Source organism: Parus major, chromosome 10 (genome assembly GCF_001522545.3).
Source record: "Parus major isolate Abel chromosome 10, Parus_major1.1, whole genome shotgun sequence".
Lineage (NCBI taxonomy): Eukaryota > Metazoa > Chordata > Aves > Passeriformes > Paridae > Parus > Parus major.
Window position 1 is genome coordinate 14,695,228 of NC_031779.1, and position 26,247 is coordinate 14,721,474.

The 26,247-nt window shown below is 41.6% G+C and overlaps 1 protein-coding gene across 1 annotated transcript in view; it reads left to right on the forward strand.

Annotated features, from left to right (window-relative positions):
• The window catches only part of MCTP2 (multiple C2 and transmembrane domain containing 2), a 117,768-nt gene that overhangs the window by 23,909 nt on the left and 67,612 nt on the right, over nucleotides 1-26,247 (forward strand). The window contains exons 5-10 of the mRNA XM_015639417.3: nucleotides 9,435-9,577; nucleotides 10,391-10,467; nucleotides 11,609-11,720; nucleotides 13,657-13,692; nucleotides 22,134-22,298; nucleotides 23,647-23,777. Of these exons, the coding sequence (XP_015494903.1) occupies nucleotides 9,435-9,577; nucleotides 10,391-10,467; nucleotides 11,609-11,720; nucleotides 13,657-13,692; nucleotides 22,134-22,298; nucleotides 23,647-23,777 (664 nt within the window). The remainder of the gene's footprint in view (nucleotides 1-9,434; nucleotides 9,578-10,390; nucleotides 10,468-11,608; nucleotides 11,721-13,656; nucleotides 13,693-22,133; nucleotides 22,299-23,646; nucleotides 23,778-26,247) is intronic.

Genomic DNA, 26,247 nt, shown 5'->3' on the forward strand with positions numbered 1-26,247 from the left:
AATGCTTGTCTTAGTGAAGCATTGGACAGCATAGTGAAACAACATAAGGGGGAAAAAAAATCCCTTTTGATGAGTCTTTGTTGCTTTGTGGCAAATGACCTCTCATTTAGTAAACTGAGTATGTGAGGTGATGCTTCCTTCAATAAAACTGCTGCTTTTTATTGCACAGGCAGCAGGAGGGGAGAAAACAGTGACTTAATGATTATTCATCAGTCACCACCATGCTGCAGTGGTGGCTCCTTAAACAAATAAAAAGCACACTGTGGATGCCCATCGTTATAGGCCTCTGCTGCCACTCTGGTTATTGACATCTTGGTGTGATGCTGGGGCTTGACCTACAACCGCTGGGCTTTCTCAATGTGCGTTTGGAAGTGGGAGGTTGTCAGCTCTGCTCATCTCTTCAGTGTGAGAAAGCCTCAGAGATAACTTGTGGGCTGGGACTGTGTGACTTCTCTCCCCCCCACCCTGCTGTGCTGGGGTGTATCAGTGTGCTCTGAATAATTTGAATTTAGCAAAATAGTCGGCATGGGCTGAGTGGAGAGTTTATGCCCCAGCATCTTTAGCCTAAATAAGGGTTGAAATAAGTCTTGTAATTTTCCTAAATTTTGATTTTCACTTATTATGCAATCTGTGATTCATTTGGAAAAAATCTCAAAGCAGTCCTCAAACCCACTAGTTTACATTTTTTTGAGGGAGTTTCTTTACTTAAAGATAAAGAAAATGGTATTTAAGTGTGGTGTCTTCCACACACCTTCTACCTTCTTCTCTTGTTTTCACTTTTCCCCTTAATTTTATTTTACATCAGTTTAAATAGCTCAGGCTTAGGGGCTGCAGTGCGGGTGGGTGATGCCCTCTCCTGGCAGCTGAGTAAAGTTTCTTGCATTCATGTTCATTCTGTTTCTGCCCCTGTTTTGTCCCAATGTAAGTATTTATCTGTGTGTACATATAAAAATAAATCTAAGGTGTGTGACCAAGGAGGAATATATCTGACATTGGAGACAGCTGTTGCTAAAAAAATCCTGGCACTACTCATCAAATCAATAGGTTTATCCCTGAATTTACTCATTATATGCTTAACAGTTATTAATTAGAAAATAATTATGCTTGGCCAAGTAAAGGTGAGCAGGAGTTCTGCTTAGAGCTGCAGGCTGTAAGACCACCACAACTTCACTTTTTTCCAACTTTCTCAGTATTTTTTCTGACTCTTTGCCTCACTATGTCCTGGTCTTTCTAGGATATGTTCCCTTTGGTGGGATATAAAGTCCTCCTTCACTTGACCAGATTTTTATTACATGTTTTTTCCTCTTCATAGTATTAATCCTGTTAACATCTGCTCTTTCCTGGTTTTTTCTTCACTTTTTACTCCTTGCATTGCTTTTTATCTGTCTCTTGCATCTCTTCACTCCCTGACTTTCTGTAGCTCCTCTCCTTGTACTGCCCCCTTTAGAGAGACCGGTTCAGATGCACGTGCTTCCTCTACATTGCACAGCAATGCAGAAAAGAAAAATAAATCAGAGTTTCAGTGTTCTCTTCTTTTATCTATTTTTTGAAGGGTAAGTGAAAGAAAAAGCCTCTGTTCAGCAGCACCCAGTACATGTGCCTCAGCCAAGGAATCCAGGTGCTGCTAGAACAGGATCTTGGTTGTGGTGGAAAGAAGAGAAGCTCCAAAAAAACCCTTTCTTGGGTCAAAATCAGTGTCTAGGCATGCAGGATGAGAGAGGTGTTACCTGTTAGTCATCAGCTTGCTTGCAGTCTGATTTACTGTCTTACAGTCTCACCCAGTCACACAGCAGAAACTGCCTAAGCAGGTGGTAAATTTGGCATGTTACCTGGGTGCACCTTTGGGGCCAGTGTTAGACAGTGCAGGGGTCCTACATTTATAGTTGCTGTAGGGGATGAGCCAAACATTGAAACTTATGAATCTCTGTATGTTTATACACAGCACCAGAAGGTCAATTTTGATGTATTTTTTTTATAGTATTACTGTTATTAGATGTGTTTCTGTGATGGCAAGGAGTTTGTGTCTGTGTAGTTTTAATACTGCAGGTATTACTGCAGGTAGTATTTCTTACTACTTACAGGTAGTAAGAAAGCAGAAATGTATTTTTTTTGATTAAAAATCTGTGGAGCACTGCAGCAGCTTGGCAGGACAGAGAGACAATTATTCTCTATCTCATTTGGTTTTATAAAAAATCACTGGTCCTCTAAGTGTTGACATCTTGTCGCACCCTTAGTGGTTTTATGGTCTGGTTGACCCTTGTTTTGTGAAGCTCAACTTCAGGCTTTGAGCTGGGAGAGGCTGGAGCCCATTTCCACCTGCTGGATCACCTTCCCAGGGCAGGGTGATGCCTCTTGGTTGTTTGAGTCAACCTAAAGAAGTCTCAAAGGTCCTGCTCCCTTTTGGCACGGGGGTGCTGTGACTGTGCACGTTGCTCCCAGTGGAGTCACCCTTACACAGCAGTGAACAAAGTGATGCCACAGCTGTAAGGAAGTGCTGCTTTCTTTCAGGTGGCAAAGCTCTGCTGCTGTAAGAATAAACAGAAACTGGGTTTTGAGTGCCTGGGAGAGTGAGAAGCCTCCCCATCCCCATTTCCAAATCCTGTGCTTTTGAAGTTCATTTTTCATCTGTTAAACAGTGTGGTTACAGGAAACACAGTTCTCAAATGTGATGTCAGCTGGTGAGTGGCTGTGGCTGGTGTCTTCTTTCTTTTTCTTTCCCCTTTAACCACATGTTCCAGCCTGAACTTTGTGTGTGTCTCTTTTCTACCTGGTTTTGTGTTCTGTAGATCTTTTTTACGAGGCCTTTGTGGACTGTCTCTGTTTCTTCCTTTCAGGTTTCATTTGTTTCCTGTTGCTGCACTTTGGTTTTCTTCTCCTTCCTTTCCTCTCATGACAGAGGCAGCTGAACGTGGGAAGAGGGAGCAAAGGGAGCAGCAATAGTACAGAAGATGCAATGCCTCGATGGGTGCATCTTGCTTTCCTTCTCAGCACATCATTCTCTGCTTTCGCATCTCACAGCCCCCACTACCAGAGGGTCCTGGGGGCTCCCTGTGAGCTGAGCTAGAGATCAGCCTCCCAAGGACAAAATAAAAGGAGAGAAAGGTTGTAGAATAACATACATTTTTGACTTTCAGCAGTAGTGAGTCTACAGGAACCCACTGCTCATAGCTCTGGTTACCTGGTAGTCTTCTGGCTATACAGGAGTCAGACCTTGGTGATCCCAGTGGGTTTTGCCAACTCAGGGTATTTTATCATTCTGTGATTCAGTGCCTGGGTCCGTGCAGATACCAGAGTGCCAGAGGAAGGGATGTGTGTGTGTGCTGTGCTGGGTATTTGTCAGCTTAGAGCAAGTAATTGTTTGGAAAGCAAATGCTCAGAGCAATTAGGCTGAATTGCTCTCTGCAAACATGCTGATTAATTCAGACTTTCTCTGTTTTCAGGGTATCTGCAATTAGATCATTAGGCCTTCAGATTTATTAATTATTGCCATGTATTAGGCAACTTTTCTCACTTCTTTTTGAAAGGCGCAATCATGGCTCATTTACAACTGCTGAGAGTTGGAACTGGTGCTGAGCACTTGTTTGGAGGTTTGGATGCCCTGTGGCTCTGTGAGCAAGGGCTTGTGCTGAGAGTGCCTGTCTGTGCCAAGCCCGGTTTCTGGAAGTGCAAAGTGTGTGCCTGAAACTTTGCCTTGTACCCAGTGATCCCTGTGAGCATCCTGCCTGCACTGGCGTGGGAAAGGAATGCACTGAGATAGGAACCTCAGAAAAACAGGAGGAGTTCAAACAAAAGCAATTTATGTGTCTGGAGGAGTTCAAACAAAAGCAATTTCTATGTCTTCCCATGCTTGTAATGTTAAATTAGGTAATGTAGGAATGATAGCATAGAAAGAGAATATTTGGGCCCAGAGAACAGCCTGTGACTCCTCTTGTGTCAGAACTGTAGTTTAGAAAACAGGTTTCTTAAACTGTTCTAGCTCCATCCGTTGTCAGAGCTGAGTCTTGGGGGGCGCCTGCCTGTGTTAACAGCTCACACTGCATTTCCTGGGACCTTGCAAGAAGATTTTGTTAGTGTGAAGACTCAGAATACAAGAAACAACACTGAGTTGGGGTTGTTTAGCATGCAGGAGAGAATGCTCCAGGGAGATCTTGGAGCCTCTGCCAGTGCCTACAGCAGTGTTCAGCTGGACTAATTCTCTTACCAAAGACAATTCTATGCTTTATGTCACATGTCCCTAGTGTATGTCACATGGCATTTTGGTAGATTTTTCCTCAGTTCCTTTGTTTTTGGTGTTTCTAAAGTGTCTTGAATAGAAAGTGCTTTATCTGCATCTTTCTTTCTATTAACGTTAAGTTCAGGCATTTTTCCCCTCCTTCATCCTCCCATCAACTGGGAGTGGGTTTGCACACTTTCTTCACACTTCTCTGGTGTTTTTCAGTTTATTGTTGTTTTGGTTTTTTTTTTTGTGGTGGTTTTCTTTTTAGGTTTGTGTGTATTTTTTTTTCTGGTTGGTTTTATTTTCACTTGGAACCTTTTGGGACTCTGCTTGTTTCCAAGCAATGTTTCATTTCCATCTGGCCACGTAAAACTAGCTGGGCACAAAACTTTCCAAAATCACCTGAATTTCCTGCCAGCAGAATACTTTTTTTTCTGATTTCCCCTTGAAGCCTTGATCTTGGCTGTTTTGCTACAAGGATGTAGTGGTTTTCTACTTAAAAAGAAAAATGTGTGTTCCATTTTAGAATGTCTTTTACTCTTTGTCGTAAATAACTCCAGTGATTCTATTTCTAGGAAGATTTTCAGATATTTATTCTTTACATGCATATAAAATAAATCCTTAATTTCCTTCTTCAGATTAAAATTTAGTTTTTTAACCAAAACTTAAGATAGTCTAGGTTATATTTCACACTGCTCTTTGATTTTTTCAAGATTTTAAGGCAATTTGGTGGTCATTTTTATTTATTTATTAATGGAACGAGACTTGTTTCATATGCTACATTTCCAGTAAGTTTGCTCCCATAAAACAGTGTGTGGCTTGAAATTATATTGGGTCTTCTGGGTTTGTTGGGTTATTTTTTCCCTCGCTCTGAAGCAGTGGATGTGATCCATCCCTCGGTAGCTGCTAGAGGGCAGCAGTATCCATTTAAAAACAACTTTAACAGTTTCTTGGGCTACTAAACCCTCTCCTGCTGCTCTGTCCCAGCAACTTTCTGCTCACTGAAGCTTTCTGAGGTTTTAGGTGATGTCTGGTCTGCCTGCACTCATTGCTTTTTAGCCTTAGTGGAAGAAAATAGAAATTAAATTGGTATTATGCAAAGGAATTCCAGGGAGCATCACTGCCAAGATGTATGTTCTTTCTCTCATGGGGAAAGAGGCCTAGCTGATGGAATAATTTTTTTTTAAGAGGCCAGCCTTCCTTTTTACTCTTATTTGGTTTGCTTTAGGCTTAGAAACAGATTATCTTGGCTTTTTATATATCTTTTGTCCATATATTTTATACTGTGTGAGAACCTATTTCTTTCACTGCACAATATACAAATTAACCTCAAAGCACCTTGTTTTTCCCACCAGAGAGATGTATTTTGGGGGTAAAATTCTCAACTGGTTTTAACAATAATTCATTCCCCTCTTGGTACTGCTACAGCTGATGTGAGTGAGACCTTGCTTTCAGAAGAGCCTGCATGCATGTGCTTAAAAGTTGTTGATTCAGTTGCCTTCACTAGGAAATGGATGGTAAAAAGCTTTTTTTTTTTTTTTTTAAATTGGTCTGGCTTCTTCAGAAAATTATCCATTTCTGTCACAGTTAAAAGAAGATTATAAACAAAAAATCCTTTTTTTAGACTGGTTCATCTCTAACATCACCAGGCTCTTTTCAAGAAAAGTTATGTTTTTCTGCCTAGATTGTAGATTGTCTCTTATAAATAGCTTTTAATAGACCCAGACGTCTTTCTGAGCTTGAATCCAGAAGGTTTCAAGCCCTGAATTCAAATGCAGTCAGTAATTTGCAGTCTGTGCTGTTCATCCCATCAGGAGAGGCTTGCCCACCTGGCTTATTTCTCATTCCCTGTCAACTGTTCTGCTCACCTGGATGCAATCTGGGGCGTCTTAAAGGAAACCAGAACCAGACACAATGAGCAGGGAGCTCCGCCAGCATCTTGGGAACGGCCTGGAGCAGGCCCGCGGGGAGGCCGTGGTGCCACCTCCATCCCTGACATTTCTCCACGGCCACCCAGCCTCACCCCAGTGACCACCAGTGGTCCTCAGGTGCTGTGTCCCACTGCCCAGGTGACAGTCCAGCTGCTGGCTGGCACCGAGGCACCATCCTGTCGTTTGTAGGCCGCGGCAGCCGCGCTCCGGTGCCGACCCCTGTCCCCCTCCGGCCTAGTTGAGATGTCACCCCCGTGACAGCCCCGACAGGCGAGCGCCGCAGGACCCCCCCTCCCCGCCCCGCCACAATTATTTTCCCTCACAATTAACACCGTTGCTAACTTGACACCTTTCCCTTGTTTGGCTTTTGTAAGCCGCCGTCCCCCTCTCGCCGTTCATTCGCGGCGTTAATATTTTCCGCGGCGCGGATGCCGCCGCTCACCCGTGAAGCCGCTGGAACATTATGGAGCTGTCAAGATAGCAAGGGATTACCCAGGCTGCCTTGCTGGGGTAAGTGACACCACTGAGGCCCCGCTTTGAGATGTTTATTTTGAGAGTAAGCTGACAAGCATGAAGGCCTGATCCCAGAGTGGCAATCTTATTTAATTAAGGGCCTCTTTTTATTATAGCTTCCCCCTCCGTCTTTTTTTTTTTATGTACAATGTATACTATTATATAAACAAAACATATATTCCTTTTATATATATGCCTTTCCTATATATTCCTTTTATATATATTATTTTTCTATATATGTGTATGTTTCTATATATAAATATGTGTAAATATAAAGGAAGAGTTTATTAAAAATAAATACATGAGAATGATCGCTAAAGCCTGGCTCACATGAGCAGTGCTGGGCAGCCCTTCCCTCCCCCACCTTTTATTTTACTTCACTGTATAACAACCTGGAAAGCTTTTCAGAGCAATAATGCAACTGGGAGGCTTACTTAGCTATAGACTTCCTGCTTCCCATCCTCAGAGAAAGGGCTTGGAGTTTTCTGCTTGTTGGTATTGAACTTGCTGGCTGTTTGCTTTTATTCTGTATCTCCTATTTTTCTCTCTCTTTTCAGGTTTTGCCCTTTTTCATGGGTTTTTTGTGCCAAAAGCAGATGAGTTATGGCCATAAACCACCTGCCTCTATCGTCTCTTTGTGCTTTCATTTCATCACTTGCTTTCCTTGTCTTGGCCAGTTGCTATTTCATGCACAGAATAGGTTGTGAACATTATTATTATTCTTACTTTTAATTATGCAGTTTTGTCCAGCTTACCCCGTTAATAAAAGTCCATGGATTTTTTGCTTTATTTTGGTCTTTTAAAATCTTTTTGAAGTGACACCAAAGAGCTCAGCAGTGTTATTTCTTAATTCTGCATCTTCTGAGGACTGCTGCCCCCCACACTGTGGGGCTATGATCTATCTGTGTGTTCCCACTCCTGGAAATTGTGCTGGTTTTAAGCTGCATGCTTTGTATAAGAGTATAATCATAGTTCTGAGAAATTTTTAGGGAAAGGTCTAGTCCTAACCCATCGGGAACAATGAGAATCTGCCCTCCGACTTTCCTGGCTTTGGATCAGGCCCTTACTATTATTCTCTCTGAGAGGAGAAGAAAAAGAAAATTCTGTTTAAGAAGTCTGCAGCTTGCTTTTTTTTTTTAACAAAAAAAAAGTTTTTTTCAACAATTATTATTCAGGAAAAGGATCAGCTGCAGACAGTATTTGAAAGCCTGATATTTTGAAACTGATATTTTCCTTCTGTGAATGAAACACACTTTATGTGCAGAACAGACCAGGTTCTACAACTCTTCCCTTCTGAAATTAAAGCAGAATAAAAACTTTCTATAGTTCTTAGAAACATGTCTGTCTCCCAGGAGCACAATTCTTTACAGTGCTGCATAATTCCAAATATATGCTTACACGTAATTGTTTTTTCTTGAGTTTAGGTCTATCTTACATAACACTGATGAAAACTTTGGATGTTTAAATACAGATTTTTCACATACAGGTGCACCAAATCATTGGCAAGACTGAATAATGCTCTTAGGCTGGGTTATCCTGGACTGCCATATATTTTTTGGGCCAATGGGAACCAGGGAGGAGAAGTTCAGATTATTTCTGACTCTGAAGTCTGCTGTAGAAATCAGTCTTTTCCTCCAGCAGCCCTTGCTGCAGGCTGGGGGGAAGCCAGGACCATCACCTTAGATATTACCCTTCTAATGAAACTGAACTGTTAGGAGGGAAGTTTAATTCCAAATATAACTTACAATACAGAAAATACTGGATATGACAGGTGAATGGCACCTAGGCTCAGTTAATTGTAGATGCTGCTACACCTCAGTTTGATTTTTCCCCTTTATTTGCAGCTTGTGAAGATTTTTTTTTCAATAAAAAATGGTATGAATAACTAAATCAACCATCATCTAGTTAAATCCTCCCTGTGCCTTGTTCCCCCTCTTACCTGGTATCCTGCATGGTGGCTGGTATTAGTGCAGATGCCACCAGTTTAATAACAATAATTAAAAGTTGATTCCCTCTTCTGTTTTCCTTTGACAGATGCAAGTCTTTCTATTGCTGCTGAGTGGCACGAGCCTCACGCTCTGTCCATGGACATCTGCTCCATAAAAACAAGGGACATAATTGCCATGGCGAATTGTGCCACTTGGATTAAAAATCATGTTACCTGGACAGTGCTTGTTTTTACAGAGTCTGTTCTCTGTGTGGTTTTTATCCTGAGCTGATGAATAACGTTGGTATTTTTTCACTGAAACCCCAAATTGGGTTTTAAGTAAATTGGCAAAGTGACACCAGTGATGAAATCCTGACGGGTATTTTAGCTATTGTTACTGGTTTCCTTGGAGCTCCTATCCCAGTTACGATGCTCTGGAGTTTGGTCCTTTGAATATATTCCTAGTCACAGCATCACATTTTCTCTCTTCCACTGTGTCATTAGTTGGCCTGTAAATAGTGCTTTAATGCTGCTTCTGTTAGCTCTTTTACCAAATTAAAATTTTAACAGAGTTGTTAAACAACAATTAATGTTCTTTAAAAATGAAACAACAGAGATCAGGCAAACAATGAAGGTTTTTTGGTTGCCTGCTTTCAGATAACTTTCTGGTTCTGTCTGTAAATTTCCTGTATGAATGAGCAATTTTTATATAGGTAATTAAGTATATGCATGTATTTGTAAAATAGATAATTGCCATTAACTGTTTTTAATTATTTTATGAAAATACAATTTAAGGTAGTGGAGTTCATTATGGGCATGCTAATCTATTTTTTATTTATTATCACAGGTACAAGTGACCCATATGTGAAGTTTAAACTGAATGGCAAAACCCTCTACAAAAGTAAGGTAGTCTACAAGAACCTCAACCCAGTTTGGGATGAAACTGTTGTGCTGCCCATACAGACCCTCGATCAAAAACTCTGGATCAAGGTAAGTTTTGGTTTTTTGGTAAGATTTTTGAAAGATTGGCCAATATTTTTTTAAGCAATTATTTTCAGCTTTAGAAACATACTGATTTTTATTCGCTGTAGCAGCACGGCATAAAACTCAATCCGATTTAAGAGCTTCAGCAATTTCAAATTAAAATGCACATATGTCTTTCCCAGATTTTACTTGCATGTTTTGCTTTCCGTCTGTAAAAACCCAAGTTTGAAATAAAACTCCTTGAGTGGATCTGTTTAAAGCCGTGGAGCTGAATTCTGCTCTCTCTCTCTCTCTCTCCCCTGGTGCTTGTGCAAACTCAGGGAAACCAAGGGCGGTTTCGGAAGCACGTTTTAGGAGTGTAATTTGGCTGGGCTGCTCAGAATTATTACCTGGGATGCAGCCGTGACAAGTAGCAAAGCCTTTTCTGGTTATGAGTAACGTTACAGTTACCAGAACCACAAGCTACCAGTTGTGAGCACTAATTGCTAAAACATCTGTAAGCAGAAGTACCTGATTTTTGTGCAGCGTTTCATTATGCTGTCGTGCAGAGTATAAAGGAGCAGGCACAATCCATAGCAGCACACATGTCTCTGTTTACATAATATTAAGAAGATACTTTCAAAATGCTGGTTAAATATTTAGCTAAAAATACAAATTAAAGCGGGGAGATGGAAAGTGATCCCTGAATTACATCTAAGCTTTGATCTTTCAAATACAAAATTGAACTGAAAGGGCTTAAAATATCTGTTCTTTCATCGCCTGGGATAAAACTGGCTTATGATGTGAAAATTGGAAATATTTGTCTTATTTTGCCACCAGGTGTACGATCGTGATTTAACCTCTTCAGACTTCATGGGCTCGGCATCTGTAGCGCTCACTGAACTTGAACTCAATAGGTAACAGTTCATTTAATTAAAGGTTATTAATGCAGCTTAATTGAGAAACAGAGGGAAGTAGTGAAATGCTTTTTTTCTGGCTTGGAATTTTTTTTTTCTATTCATGAAAACTTATTTTTGATAGAAGAGTGGGGATTTCAAGAGAAATCACTTGAGATGTATCTTCTGCAGACATTTTTATCCAGCGTTATGTGCTAGGTTCAAATCCAGCCTGGACAGAGCCCGGTTCTGGGACTAAGAATTTCTCAGTGCAGCGTTGTTTAGGGAAAGCTTCACCAGGACAATTTATGGAGGTGGAAGAAGGAAGAGGAGGAGAGGGTTTGGGACCTGTCCTCAGCCCCACGGGGTGCCTTTCTCTGGGGCTGAGGAGCATTTTGCCTGGCTGCTGCCAGGGCCCTTTTCCAGCCTCCCCCCGCATCCATCCGTGCCTGCAGCAGCTGCATCTGGCCCTGATTTAGTGCCGAGGCAAGCCCTGTGCCTTTTGTCTGCTGCTGCTGCTGCTGCTTGGGCTCAGTGTGGAGCTGGAAGCCAGGAATTCAAGTTTTAGTTGTTTCTTTTATACTCTCTTGCTGTGCAATGACTTCTTTTTTTTTTTTTTTGGGAAATGTGTTTTCCCTGTGTGGGGGCTGTTGTAGCTCCTGTGGCTGTTGTATCTGAATTTCTAGAAATGTTAATTCGCCCATGAGATACTGCCACCAGGTAAAATACCAGCATTCCTGTTTCCAGCAAGGGAACAGAGTCATGGAGGGGGATTAAAAGCAGAATAAATATCTCTGGAGTCAAATACAAACCACTAATATTAGAAAATTCACTTGGAGTGACAGTTTCCTGTCACTCTTCTTTTCTGTGTAGTAGAGGTAGTAGTAACTTAATTCAGTGTGTACCTGCATATGGAGGGTTATGAGTAGTGAGCAGTGCTATAGGAACACTGTGCTGCATTATTAAAAGAGGGGTGTATTTTTTCAGAACCAAGAAAGAACTCTCCAGATTTCCCATTTTAACATTTAAACTCAATACTGGGAATTTCAGACAAGAAGCTGAAATTTGCACAGCTCAGCCTGACCTTTAATAATCAACTTGAGTTAACTGGAGTCAATAAATGCACAACTTTTTTTTTTTTCTTTTTTTTGTTGCTGTGTAGAACTACTGAACAGGTTTTAAAACTGGAAGATCCCAACAGTTTAGAAGACGACATGGGAGTGATTGTATTAAACTTGAGTCTAGCAGTCAAGCAAGGAGACTTCAAGAGAAATGTAAGTGGCTTAGGAAATCAAATTTGTAGATGGAATTTGTAGGGGGGAGAAAAGAAGAGCTGGCATAATCTGATTTACTGGGAAATGCCACCTTTATTTTCATCCTCTGAGACTCAATATTGAAATCGAGACAGTGCATAACTTCAAAAATAAAAAAACAAGCCATGTATTTAGGTGGGTTAAAGTTGTGTGGACATTTGTAGCTGGATGCTTCTGTCATGTCAGTGTGATGTGCACTGTGGCAGTGCTCTCTGTGCTCTGGCCATGTGTCCAGCACTGCAATGGGCAGGTTGAAGAAAAGCTATGATATTTCCTTTTTGTTTTTTTAACAACAATGAAAAAACTTATCCAGGTGAAATCTAAAAACTGAGTGTGGATGTCAAGACTTAAACTGTCCTGTGGAGGAGCACCAGGCTGAGAGGAGGAGGTTGCTGGAAAAACCCTGATCTTCCCACTGACAGTTTCACTGAGTTAACTGAACTTGGCTCCTGATGCAGAAATGTGGTGATTGTTAGAAACCCAGAGAAGCTGGGCAGAGATTGGGAACACCATAACTGAAGCTAATAGTTTTTTTAAAATTTCAGGTCCTGCACATGGCTTTTTTGCTTCTATTTTTAAAGTTTTCTCCTAGTGTTTTATACAGAGTGTGCAGCACACAAATATTGGTGAACTAATTCTGCTCCTGGCTAGCAAGGGGTGGAGAATACCCAAGATCAGGCAGTTACTTGGACTGTCTTAAAAACCAGACCTAGTTTTAAATATGTGTAATACATATTAAGAGAAAATATTTCTACAAGTTTTCTGTAGAGTTGAGTGTGAAACTTGCTGTTTACAGCACATTATTGAATTATAGGTATGGAATTCCAGCCTGAATGGGATTATTTATAGAAACATAAATGTTTCAAGGGGTTGGAAAGCAAAATGAGAAGAAGCTAATGTGGGATATCTGCTGTTCATTATTTATTTTTCAAATACATGCCTTTTTCAGAATTGTGAAGTCTTAATTAATAACAAGGTAATAATAGAGTTATTTTTATCTCACTATGTGATTATTTGAAAGCTGAATGGCAATATTTAAAATAATGGTGTATTTATACATCTATTTATACATCTGTATTATACATCTAAATAATGGTGTATTTATACATCTGTATACATCCAGGTTTTTTTTGGAGTGTGAACTCCCCTCTAACTTGTACAAGACAGCATTGTTGGCATGTGTAACTGAATTGCAGGAGAGGGTGAAGCAAAAATGTAAAGTTACTTCAGCAAAAAAGTTAGTTTAGTCAGAAGAACCTCAGGAATTCTAGGATTTTTAGTAAGGCCTGGGCTAAAGTGGACCTAGCCAGTGAAACAAAGCTTATTGGTTTAAATAGCAGCTTTTGGTACTCTTGGGTGCTTAGTTAACATTCAGAGTGCAGATGATAGAAGAGCTGGTGCACACTGTAATTTTTTTTTAAAGACAATGTTTTAAGCCCTCATATTTCAAATGCAGATTGCTCAGCCATTTCCAAAGGAATCAGAACAGTGAAATAGCTCTGTCCACATTAGCACTTAACAGCACGATGATTTTTTTTCCCCCTTTTTAAATTAGCTTACTGTAGAACCAGATGGCACCAAAAGTATAAGCCATGTTTCTTACTAATGGCTCTGGGTCCCTCCACTTTTTATTCTCAATTACTTTTTTTTTTTTTATTGTCTCTTTTTTTGGTGCAATGCAGGTATTTTGAGCATGTTGGTTGTTATGTTCCATGAGGCAGGGAAGGTAGATGGAGATGCAGTTGTAGATTTAGCCCTGTATTTTGTAATAGGCATTTCTAACTCATTTGACAAGCTGTTGTTTGAATTATTTTACTAAACACTTTCCCCATTTTACTCCTTACCTGTTTCCTTTCCCTGGATTCTCTTTGGTACAATAATGGGGAGTCATGAACAGAGATGGTCAAGTCGAAAGAAACGAACTTCATCCAAGGTAATCCATATTTATTTTTTTTTTCCACTTAACGAAAATGAAGGTCCCCTCCCAAAATCTGTGCCCTCCTCTGAAAAAGGCTAAACAAAGGAAAACTCACAAGTGTAGAGGCAACCTGTCACAACGTGATGGCTGTGATATCCTTTTCTTTTTTGATTTTTCTATTCATCATGATGGGACATTGCTGCTGGTTTCTAATTGTAGGTGCCATGATAGTGTCTAGTGGCAAGTGAATGTAAGACCTCATTCACCAAGAGCTGTAGAAAGGGAGACAAACTTTCTTTCCTTAGTAAAAGGGGTGTAAATTCAACTGAAATGGAAGGAGATGTGGAGGGTTTGAGCTGTTCCAGAGCACCCAGACAGGTGCAGGAGTTGAATGAGGCTCTCCCGGATCCCTGTCTGTCCTTGGGGCTGCCTCTCACCATGGGTGGAATTTTGTGAAGCAGTATTTCTTCTGGTTGCCCCTGTGGGTTTTGAAATTCCTTTTGTTCTTGGGATGGAGGCTGAGCTGGGAGTTTTCATTGCCTCCATTGTAACAGGATTTCCAAGATTTGTGTGTTTGCCACATGTCCATGTAACTTGCTTCCCTTGGTCTCCTGTAGGATCCCTGCAGGCTTCCATTACTTTTATATTCCTGTATCATTTTTGCATTAGATTTTAACTTGTTCAGGAAACAGACTGTGGCTTTTTATGTGTTCTGTAAAGCCTTAATTTGCTATTGAGTAAATAACAATGATACAGACAGTGCAAGCCCCAATACCCAGCTTGAGAGCTGTACAGTCTCAGTCTCTGAAAAGCAGAATTTGGCTCTTAAGATGAGTGTGTTCTCATGATATTTTTCCTCTGTAACTACCGGTTTGTGCCTAAATAGATTGAATCATTAACCTCCTCTTGTTTTATTCATTCCAACTGTGGTGTGCTGTGTAGAGGAGCCAACCATCTCAGGTATTGTGCCAGCAAGAATGTTTTTGTCAACAGAAGAAGTGCAAAGTACAGCCTTCGGAGCCCTGATTGCAGGGATATTGCAGTGCTTGGAGCAGAGAGCTGCCAGGAATCCCTGAATGCCACTTGGTAGATAATGATGGAATAACTGAAGAGCTCATCACTTTAGATTTTAACTAAAACTCTGGAAATTACTGTGCCCTGGCTCGGTCAGTGTTGCTTCATCCCCATCTTTCTCACACAGCTGTCACTGGATGCTGGTTGGCTTTGGGACCTGGGAAAGGGAGTCAGGTTTTTAAACTCAGGTTCTTTTTCTTTAGAATAGCCAAAATTCTGTCTTGGTTCCTGTAACTGGAAATTTTGGGTTTTTTTTTTTTTTTTCTGTTGAGGGTTTTTTTTTTTCTTTTTTGTTTTTATGCAATATCTCATTTCATTTTGTATAATTTCTTTTCATATGTGTTTTTGGACCTTTAGCTGTCATCCTTTCATCTCACAAGACTCTGTCTTGTGCCTTAATACCTTTCAAAATAAAATTAAGAGATGCTGAAGCGTGGTGCTGATGTAGGAGACATAAAAGAATTGTTTAAAATGAAAAAAGCTTCAACCCTGTGCTCTGTTCTGTTCCAGTCACTAGAGGGTAGGAGAGCTTCAGCTCTTCCTAGGGAAGACACAGTTCATGCTCCAGTGTGATCTCTAAAGAAAACCTCTGTGACCATCCAAAGGCAGTAAAAAATATTTCCCAGCATGCGCCGGAAAAAATCTGACAAAGCAGTATTTCCTGGTTTATTGATTCTGCTACTGCACTAAAACACTAGTACTGTACATCAATAACCATCTTTAGTTAGGAAACTCTGCTCTGTGGAAGCAGTACTAGCAGTTTGTGGCAGAACATAAAGGCTAGGAAGAAAAATTGTGTGCATGGGGAATATAGGTGTCTAGGGAAGGCACAAGAGGTTATGGAAGAATAGCCAGAGAGTATGATGGGGTAGAAAACAATGCTGCTGGACGAGATAAAGATACAGGGATAAGGAGAGCAGGGGAAATGGAGAGAGCTCTGTAATGGATACACAAGCTTGTCTGTTTTTTGGCTCCTGAGCTGACTGGTTGGGTGCTGCAGGAGGAAAACACAGTACACTTTCCATTTGAGCAGCTGAACTGAGACATCTAAATTTCCTCTATCCAGGTTTAAGCAAATAAAAGTTTTCTATTTTGAAATAGTTTTCCTGGGATTTTTTTTTTTCTTTATGTGCTGAACTGCAGCTGACCCCTATTGTAATATTTAGCTTTTCCTCTTCTATAAATACAGGGAAAATGACTTATTTTAAGGATGGACAAAATGAATATAACTTTCACAGCTGTTTTTTAATCTGTATTGCCTACATGAAAGAAATCTGATTATCCTCTAATTTGACCATTTTGTGTTGTCTTAATGCAGATTTGGCACATCAGTGTCCTAAATGAGTCTTTTCACATTAATCACGGGATTCTTGCTGACTTCCCAAATTTACCCCAAATGTTGATGGCATTGATACCTGTTGCAGCTCCATGTCAGACTGGCAGCAGGGCTCGTGTGGGCTGTGGTGGATACTGTACTCTCTTCATGTGTGTTCTCTGAGCTCCCTTGCTTTTTGAAGAAAGAGCTGCATTTCAGACAGCAACCCAAACTGTGTCAGCACAAGATCTCCAGTCCAGCTCCAGTAGCCTCATGGTCATTACAGGGAGTATACAGGAAGGATTCCAGCAACTCAGTATGGTCTTTTAAATCATTTTGGAGCAAGAGCTGTTGAACTGCATGATTTAGGTATCTCTTGGTTATTACGCAGTATATATTTTTCACTGCTGCTGGAAGGGAATCATTGTGTATTTGGGTGGATTCCCAAGACATGGGCAGCACATTCAGATCCCTCATTTTTCATGGGAGCTGAGAACAGCATTGTCCTCGGTGGGAGCTGTTTTTTCAAGAGTGTGGCTTTCTTCTTTTCCTCATGGAGGGTGGTATTGCAAAGGAAAGAGGATGCCATTAGGCAGCATTAATGTATTCACTCATATCTGTCTATTGACAAGCTCTCCCCTCTGTTCTGCTTTCCTTTCTGGGGCACAGAGGGAGTTAGGGAGGGGTAGCTCTCTGCTGGAGCCCAACATGCTGATGCTCAGTACCCTTGTTTGTCCCGGGTGGCTTGAGTCTCACCCTGAGTGCCCTGCACGCTATTTCCAGTTTTGTACAGCTGAATAACCTTTAAGTGTTGAACATCCAGGAGGCAGATAAGCAGGTCTGCTTGGGGTGGATTGACCTGCAGCAGTTCAGTCCTGAAACAAAAGCGATGGAATTGCCACCTTGATAGCCTAAGCTGATTGAATAAATTGGCTGAAAGGCTGACCGGACCCAAGGGCTCCTCAAGCATCTCATCGCAGGAGAGAATCCCTCAATCTCCTTTCTATTTTTTTATTTTTTTTTGTTTCCCTGTGTGGGCTGTTAGGTTTCATTTTTGTCTGCCTCATTGTGTTTGGCTCTCTCCCCCAGTCCCCCGTGGGCAGCGGAGCTCTCCGGGCGCTCGCGGGGATGCGCTCGCCACAGGGTCACGCCTCGTGGTGCCAATCTCGTGTTGGTTCACTTGCCTTTCCCGCTGCCCTCTCCTCTTTCCCAAGGGGAAACTGCCTCTGCAAAAATGGTTTCTCAGCCTAATGAGGAGAGGTCCGAAGAGTCCTCCTATTTGTGTGTTGTTGTTTTCTCAAATGGCAAATTACGTGGCCCAGTTTTGACGTTGACCTCTTCACAGGGATTGCAGCAGGCTTTCTGTTGTCCTGTCTCATCCTTTTAAATGAAAGATGGGAGAGATGGGCTCACTTCACACTTGGCCACCTCGCCGTGTCATTTAAATGTACAATTTTTCTGCATCTCTTTATTGCTTCAAAAACAAGTTTGAACTTGGGGCATGTATGTGTGTGTCAGGAAAAGAGACAGATTTGAAAGCAGCCCTGATGCACCAGAGGGGATTTGCTGGGTGCCTATAGAGGGAGATTATAGACAAATGGAGTTATCAGGGAGACTGGAGCTCCTAAAGGATTTTGTGAAGCTGGGTCAATGAGCCGGTTCTTTCCCCTCCAAAGCTCTGTCATTCTTGTTCAGCTCCTGTATTTGGCTCTGTGAAGGCAGAGTATAGCCCACCTGCTCCTCCTTCTTTTTTAAACCAGGACCAGAAAGTGATAAAAAAATTGAAAGTTGATGTGAAAAACTTTTATATTCATTTTGAAACCAGGAACAAGATTTTGAGAGTGGTGATGTGAGTGCTGATTTTTAATTTTTCTGTACAGAACTGCGGGATGTTTTTTGGGCAAGTGTCCTTTCTAAGCAGATGGAGAAGAACCATCTTCTGGTCCTTTTGTGGCAGGGTCCTGCTCTATGACCAGGTTGTACTTTGCTTCAGATATTGCTCATTACTTATCTGATGAGTTACATTCCCAAAGTCTGCAGTGGACATGGGTTCTTAGACTCAAAAACATCTAGTTTGTTCTAAGGAATAAGGATCTCTGAGTATTTTTGTGCTTATTGTCTGTTTTTTTGGTTTTTATGGGGTTTTTTTGTTTATTTGTTTTTTTTTTTTTCCTGGCTGGCTTGTTTGAGGGATGTCTTTAGTTGCAGTTTTTATCCATTTTACAGCAGTGAACTGCTCATAGAGGTGATCTTTATGGTGTTACTGCTTATTTGCACACAGAGCCCCAGCAAAATTAGAGCTCTGTCTAGAGACAGCCCTCAAATTCTGATCTCAAGGCTACCTTGATTTCAGAAATGATGAGGGGAAGGAATAAGCAAGCTTGTCCAATGCCTTGTGCTTGGGATATGTGCCAGCTTCCACCATAAATCATATGTTTCTTAATTTCCAGCCTTGTAGCCTGACCCCAGCTTCAGCCAACTTTTCTGTACCTCAGTAAGGCACCTTTACTTGGGTCTGGGATGTAGCCAGAGTGTGAGCAGAGAGCTTACAGGAAAATAAAGCAGGAGAGGCCTGAAGGACCTGGCATCCAGCGTGGGAGCCCAGCTGGGAAGGGCTCAGGTTCAGCAGGGGAGGAGCTGCAGTACCCAAGGGTGGAGGCATCAGGAGCTTGGGAGGTAACAGCAAAAGAAAGAGCTGAATTGATAAAACACCTCAAAATTGTCACTGATTAAGCAGTTATGTCCTCATTTTCAAGCCAGAATGGACCAGGGTTTTGGCTTTTCTGGTGTTGTTGTGAAGGCAGGTTAGGGTAGTGGTGGCTGGAGGCAAGGGAGAGTGTTTGGGGTGGTTTTTTCAGTGCTTGTTTTGTCCAAGTAACTTTGTTTGACTAATGGCTGTGCTCCTCTGTGCTCTGCTCTGCAATAGTTTTGCCAACTCAGAGGGAGGCTGTGAAGTTTAATCAATTAGCTCTGTGTAAATCAGTTTGAAATGAGTAGGTGTGGGGTATCAGAAAGGAGGTAGATGTCTAACATAAAGAAGGCAATATCATTTTCTTGTCACCTGGGAGGCATTTTCCATAGTGCAGACTTCCCTAGGCAGCACTAAAGTTGCCTCATTGAAGGCCTGGGTCTGTGGGTCTACCACACATCTGATTTTCCCCAGACGTGCTTCCTTCCAGAAACTGTGAGTGGAATCTGAGACACTGCCTGCTTCACCGGGATTTCCATCAGGGTGGTCAGGGGAACAGCCTGCCAAATACCTGGGGAGGCTGGAGAGGTGGCCACGGAGCAAGTACAGAGGGGCTCTTTGGTGCTACGAGGCACAGGAAATGTGCCAGACCTGCTGAGCAGACTGTGGGGGCGACCTGGGCATGTCCAGGAAACGCAGAGCATTCCTCGTGTGCTGTGTCTCGCAGGGGTGTAAGGCAAGCAGCCTTCCTGTGCTCGCTTTGGAGAGAGCCCTGTGCAGGGGCAGGGCTGGACGGGGGGTGGTGGGAAGCTGGGGGCACTCGTGGGGTCTGTGTGGAGCTGCTGCAGGTCAGCACCGTGCCCAAAACCAGTTGCAAACATCTTGGCTCCACTCTGCAGTGGGATGCTCTCAGGTGATGCTGGATCTCCTGCAGGTCCTTGTGGCTGGAGAGCAGCACACCCCTCTTCTGAGAGGAGCTCAGGGCGCTCCTGCAGCTGCACAGCCAGAGAAGGGGGTGCAGAAGGCTCTTTGCTTGGGACCACCTGTTTTGGGAGGTCAAGGTTGGCGCATTGCAATGTGTTCCAGTAATGCTGAGTGCAGGTGCTGATTTTTCCTGGGGCTGTGTGGGATCCAGGCTGGTTTGGGTACCTCCCAAAAGTCCTTTGAACTGTCAAGTCAGCAGCTACAAGGGTGGGGTTATGTGTGCTGTAGAGCTGGGCTAGGAAGGTCCCCAGTGCTGAGTGAATCCCTAAAATACTGGCCTGGATGAAAAAAAGAAAAGAATCCAAGTTTGATTCGAAAACTGAGTGATAACAACTGTCTTTTGTGTTCAGCCTGGAAGCTTTGAAGAGAGCTGGATGCTTTGTTTTTAAAAGAAATTGTAACGTGGATAATAAACTTCATCTGCCTTTTTTTTTTTCCTTTACTTTTTATTTTTTTTTTGTGAACTAACATCAAATACCTCTTCCTCCTCTGAGGAAGGAGCAGGAGGGGGAGGGAAAAATCCTTGCTCCTAAAGCAGCGAGTACATCACATCAAACATGACTATGTTAAATACTAAAATGTTCAAAGTACAAGCGAGATAGATAAAGGCTTTGATGGGAAGTGGATATTTCCCAGGGACATTACAAGCAATAATCCAGATGTTATGGTGTAATGCAATGAGTGTCCATGGATAGATGGGGAGCTCAAGCCAAGCAGCGCCTGCTGTAGGCCTTAGCCCTCCACTCCCATGCTGTTACGCCATATGGAAGCAATCTCCAGGCCCCCTTAATAGCCAGCTTTGGATTCCATTTTCACAGGGCTCATAGAGCTAAGTGGAGCTGTTTTATGGACAAGTTAGATAGAAGCCTTTCCAAGATAAACATCCAATTCGAAATTAGGACATACCAAGCTGCAAAATTATTTTAGGGCATATTTCATGGAAGCACTGCCATTTTTCTAAGGCGATTGCCAGACTGTAGAATGCCCTTTGATCCCTTGTGGACATTACTCCCTTTTTTATAAAAAGGATTTTGAAATAGTTGCAGTGTTTAGGGAGGAGTATATCTGCTGGGACTTTGAAGTATGTCCATGGGAACAGTCATGCTTTAGCTTTTTGGCCCAAAAGACGAACTTTAAAAAAAAAAGAAAAAAAAAGAGAGAGAAAAGAAATTACATTGCAGCTGGATTTATGAATCAAAATCTCGTTTTCTTTTTAAAGGTAGGAATTTTTACCCATTGTGCCAGGAAAGCCAAACGGGGTGTTTAAATAGAAGTATATTAATATGCTTGTGGGATTCAGAATTCGGTATTTTAACCAGTAAAAAGCAAGTAAAAATTTTGTGAGTTCACCACCTATGATTTAAGAATTTTGTTGCTGGGTAATTGATCCATAAAAAGTAATCTTCAGACATCAGGTGCTTTTGCAATCGTTTTATTTAGCAACAACATTTCTTACTTGCTTTTAAAGCTAACACGTCCTGTTTTAAAGTGACTTGTGAAATCTTCTCCTCCGTCTCGCTCCCACCTGTACATGACATGATTGAAGCTCCAAAGTGTGGCGAGTTAAAAGTTGCTTCAGGAGAATAAAATATGGCAGGATTTTTACTGCAGGAAGAAGAGTATAGCCTTGAGTTTTAATGTTTCCAGCTCACTCCCCCCAAATAAAGGCCTATTTAATCATCCTCTGTCCAATAAAATATTGCCAGTTAGCAAACTGTTAGCGCAGCCGTGCTGTGCGAGATGAAGCTGCGAAGGTAACAAATGTGGCTACCAGGTAACCATAACTCCAGATAAAGAGCCTGGTGGTGTCAGTGTTTTTTCAGCAGGCATCAGTATTTTTGATTCGTGGGCTCAGTTTCTGGAAGCAGGAACAGCAAAGGCAGCGGGCAAAGAGCTAAGGCGGGCAGTGGGTGGCTGAGTGATGGAGGAGGTGGAAGATGCTGCTCAGCCTTTCACCTGGCCGTGGGCTTTGTGGACCTGGGCTGCCTCTCCAGACAGGACAGACCTGCGTTTTATGGACGTAGCTGGAGACGTTTTCAAGTTTAGTTTCTCCCCTCTTCCGTTCCCCATTGCAATCCTGTGCCTTTCCCTGAGCCAAGGTACCAGATTGCTCTCAGTGCTCGAGGTCTGCTCTTGCCAGGGTAGCTGAAGGTGATTTCTCTGGTGGTTTTAAGTGAACCCTGCTGTTTTTGCTGTGACATTGAGCATCATCCCTTCACAGGGACTGTAGTACAGTCAGGAAGAAAATCCATAACATCCTACTGCCTTCCATTGCCTGCTCACTGTTAGGGAAGCATCTCTCTCACTCCTGGTGTGCTTTCATAGCACAGTTAACATGAGCATGAAAATGTGTTTGGGTCTTGACACATTTTGTGTTGCTGCCTTGCTTTTCAGTCGAGTTTCATGCGGAACATGCGGCTCTCGGAGTCTCTGCGCAAGAACCAGCTGTGGAACGGGCTGGTCACCATCACCCTCTTGGAGGGGAAGAACTTGCCCAGAGGGGGCTTGGCAGAGATTTTTATTCTCCTCAAACTGGGAGATCAAAGATACAAGAGCAAGGTAAGTATTAAGGATTTCCTTAAGTTGTCTGAAGTCAATAAGGTGCTTGGTGTTTCTTTTACCAGTGTTGCTACCTCAGATGGAACTATTCTTGATATCTTTTAGATAAGTGAATTCAAAACCAGGAGACCAGACCAGAAGCATTAACATTTTGCTCTGTTTTCATGCCAGTAGAGAAAGAGCAAGTTAGAAATATTGTGTGTTATCAGTGTTTTGTGCATTTAACATACTCATCATGTTGATGGATATTTGACATTAATATGAAATGAAATAAAGCTACATGCATCACACGTGTGTTTTATTCTCTGCCAATACAGAAGTTGAGCTTGCAGTGGTTAGATCTGCTGGAAAAGTAGACCTGAAATGGTTTCCAGTGCAGGGGAATTAATATCCTTTTAAAGTACTTTTCTTGAAAAATATGTTACATACTGCAGAACTTGCCCCCCCAAACAGATAAAATGTTCCACAGTTTTGATACTAATTTTTATTCTTCTAGGCTGTGTTTATCTGTACACAGTTCAGTTATATAAGGATCCAAGAAATGAATGGGGTTCCCAAAAAAACCACATTTCATCTGGAAAGTCTAATAAGAAGAAAGGGTATAATTAAAATAATACTCTTTTGAGAGAGCAGGAGCTCTGCATGTCATGAACTGGAAGTGCAGAGGAGGAGAAAACAAACCTCCTCCTGTACAAAATGTACAGAGCAAGTTCACAGAACATAACGTTTGGATGTAGGCGCATCTGAAACCTGCACTCTGTCCCTCACTTCAGACCTCACACCAAGGTCATGATATGTTTTTCATTTAGAAAAATAGTTTTGAAAAATAACAAATGGTTTAGTTACTTTAGAATAAGTAGATGTTATTCCTGTCACAGTCCCTTTTTATGTGTCTCTTTAATGGCCCAAAGATGTGAATCTGCAAGGCTGAGCTGTTTGCTTTACACAGGAGGGTGAAAAAATGCTTCTTTGGGTTCCTTAGTTCATTCAAACCTGTTTCCAGGTGATAATCTTCAAAAGGGTTACTCCTGATTTCTTCCAGTGTGTGATGGTGAATGATGACCACAGCCCACTGGAAATGGAGCTGGTGGGGTCTACCTTGTATTTCTGAATTTTCCCAGCCATTCATTCTGTATATTTATTGTTATTGAGAGGGAGGAAAGAGAATATTTAGAAAGGTGAGACGATGTGTGATGGGCTGGGGAGTTTTGGTTGGAATGACATTAGTACATGATGCTCTAACATCCAGCCTTTTTTCTGTAGAATTGATTTCTTTTTTTCTTTTTGTTTTACTGTGAAAATAAGTACTGTTTAAGAAAAGTAAATATTATAACTGCATGTTTTCTAGACACTGTGTAAGAGTGCAAATCCTCAGTGGAGGGAACAGTTTGATTTTCACTACTTCTCTGACAGGAAGGATATATTGGACATTGAGGTGTGGAGAAAGGATAACAAAAAGCACGAGGAGCTTTTGGGAACGTAAGTTGGATTTGAGTTAGATTTTATTTTTTTTGTGGGGGAGAGAATGGGTTAAGCAGTAAAAATAAAGTTATTTTGATTTTATTTTTTTAAACTAATCAATTTGTTTTCATTACTGGCATCATAATGCATTTTTCTGTCCTTATTCCAGTCATGTCCAGGTTATGTTTACATTATGTTTATTAAAACCTATTAATGGGTAATTGCTTAGCCAAAATCTGAATGCAGAGACACTCAAGCTGCCTCTAAACCCCAAAATCTTGTGGGAGCTCAATGGGATCAAGAGGCAGGATTCTTCTGTATTTTTGTGATGATATTGCTGCACATCTTTATATGGTTTGCTGTTGGCAGCCCAGGGATTTTGTGCTCCTTTGAGAGTGATGCCCTTTTCTTCTGTTTGCACTTTGATGTTGTTTTCTTCTAAGATTCTTTAATTCCATTCAACTCTATCTGAATTTGTAGTGTTTTATTCTTAGTAGTGCCTCTCTCTTCCTTTGGCTTTCAGCATTATCCTGTGGACCCATCTCCCCAGACAACATCTGTGCTGTTGGGTACATTTAGCAGCACCAGGAACCATTCACTTGACTGGACACCCTCTTTGCTGTGTCCATGCTCTTCTGCTGGCAGGATCATTGCCACAACTCTAAATTTCCTGAGGGTGGGACCCTGCCTGCAGTTGCTTGCTGCTCTCACCTGGCTGGGGTTTCACAATGTGCTGACTAAATAACAGTAACTCAGAAGAACATTCCCTTACTTTAGGCATTCAAATAGTTTGAGACTATTCACTGAGAAGAACAATGCCCTTTGGCTCTACAAATGTTTGTGGTTTTGCAGAGCAGGAAATTCTTTCTGGCTGAGTGCTCTTGCTCATCACATGGAGAAGTGGCTGAAGATGAATCTGTTCCTTCCATTCTCACACTTACTTCCATTACTTCTGATATTCTGTTTAGAGTTAAGAAATAAAGAGCTGTTTGCAGCTTGCCTCAGGTCAGTCTCTGATGCTGGAGCAATCCTTCCTTAGGTTTTCCCCTTTATTTTAATTTTTCCCTAAGCTTCCCCCCTACTTTTTTCCTACTGCTTTCTGGCAGGTGGTGTTTAGTGTGGCAAAAGCTACCAGTGAAATGCTTACTCTGTTCAGCACTGGTGAGGTCTGTGTGCTAGATTTACCATGAAGTAAAGGTAAATCTTTAAGGGTAAATCCCTGGAAGTGTTCAAGGCCAGGTTGGATGGGACCCTGAGCAGCCTGGTCTACTGGAAGGTGTCCCTGCAGTGGCAGGGGGAGTGGAACAAGATGATCTTCAAAATCCCTTCCAACCCAAACAACTCTGTGATTCTATGTTTAAATTTATTTTTGATGACTATATGGAGAAAATGTTTTTGCTTTTGTTGTCTTAAGCACAGCAAATTGGCTGTAGCATCAAAAAGGGAAAAAATACACTAGTTTTTGAAGAGCAATTGCAAGAATAGGTAAACACTAAGTGCATAATAACAGGTATTGTTTTTACAGTGTAGAAACTTTTTGACACCCTATAAATAATATTTTATGAAGGGTTCAAATGCAGTCTAATCTGGAAAAAGATTCTGTTGGAAAAACAGCATTATGAGGTGCCATGTTTATTGTCTCCATGATTTCCAAGTTGAGTTTTGAGATTTCTGGATTTCACAACATCATTGTAAGAAATATTCTTTGTGGGTTATATTCGGTCATTACACACAGCAGTGCAGCCAACTGCCATCAAATAATTTGCATGGCTTTAAGGAAAAAGAAAAATTTTCTGGATCTGACTTAATAATTTTGTGGTCAATTTATGAATAGAGTTGGAATTCATTATGGTCCCTTCCAGCCTGTTCAACCTCCAACTGTGTTGGTTAAACCTTTAAATATATGCATGTTTTTAATGTTTAAATGAAGTTGGAGGTGCTCACAGTGGAGTCAAATCTGATAATCCTGACTGCAGACCTTTTGTGACATAAAGATTCCTATTAATTCCTTTAGACCCAGGATTTCAGATAGTACAGATGACTTAAGAGTCTGGAATATTGTTCTTCTCCCAGGCATAATTTGTTTTCAAGGTAAAATACTGTTTTTGAAATAGGACCTGAAGTGTCTGTAGAAACATGGAACATGCAGAATAAGGATTGCCTTGGACTTCTGGTGCTGAACACAAACACCTGGGGTGTTTGTCTGCTTCTGAATTAGTGAGGAAACATTTCATGTCACCCTTCTATCACAAAACAAACCCTCACTGTCAGTGCATATCACAAGCTAAATTATTACATTCAGCCTACCTGCAGTCTCCTTACAGTTTCAGCTGGGTCCAATTTACTCTTCCTCACTTAAAATCCCGCAGCTCTGACACTGAGGGCTGGCTGCATTTTGGTGCTGGGTGAAATAATCCCTCTACTTAGTCTGCACAGGACTGTTAGTAATGTTTATTGAGTGCTTTTTGTGTCCTGTGGGATAAGAGGC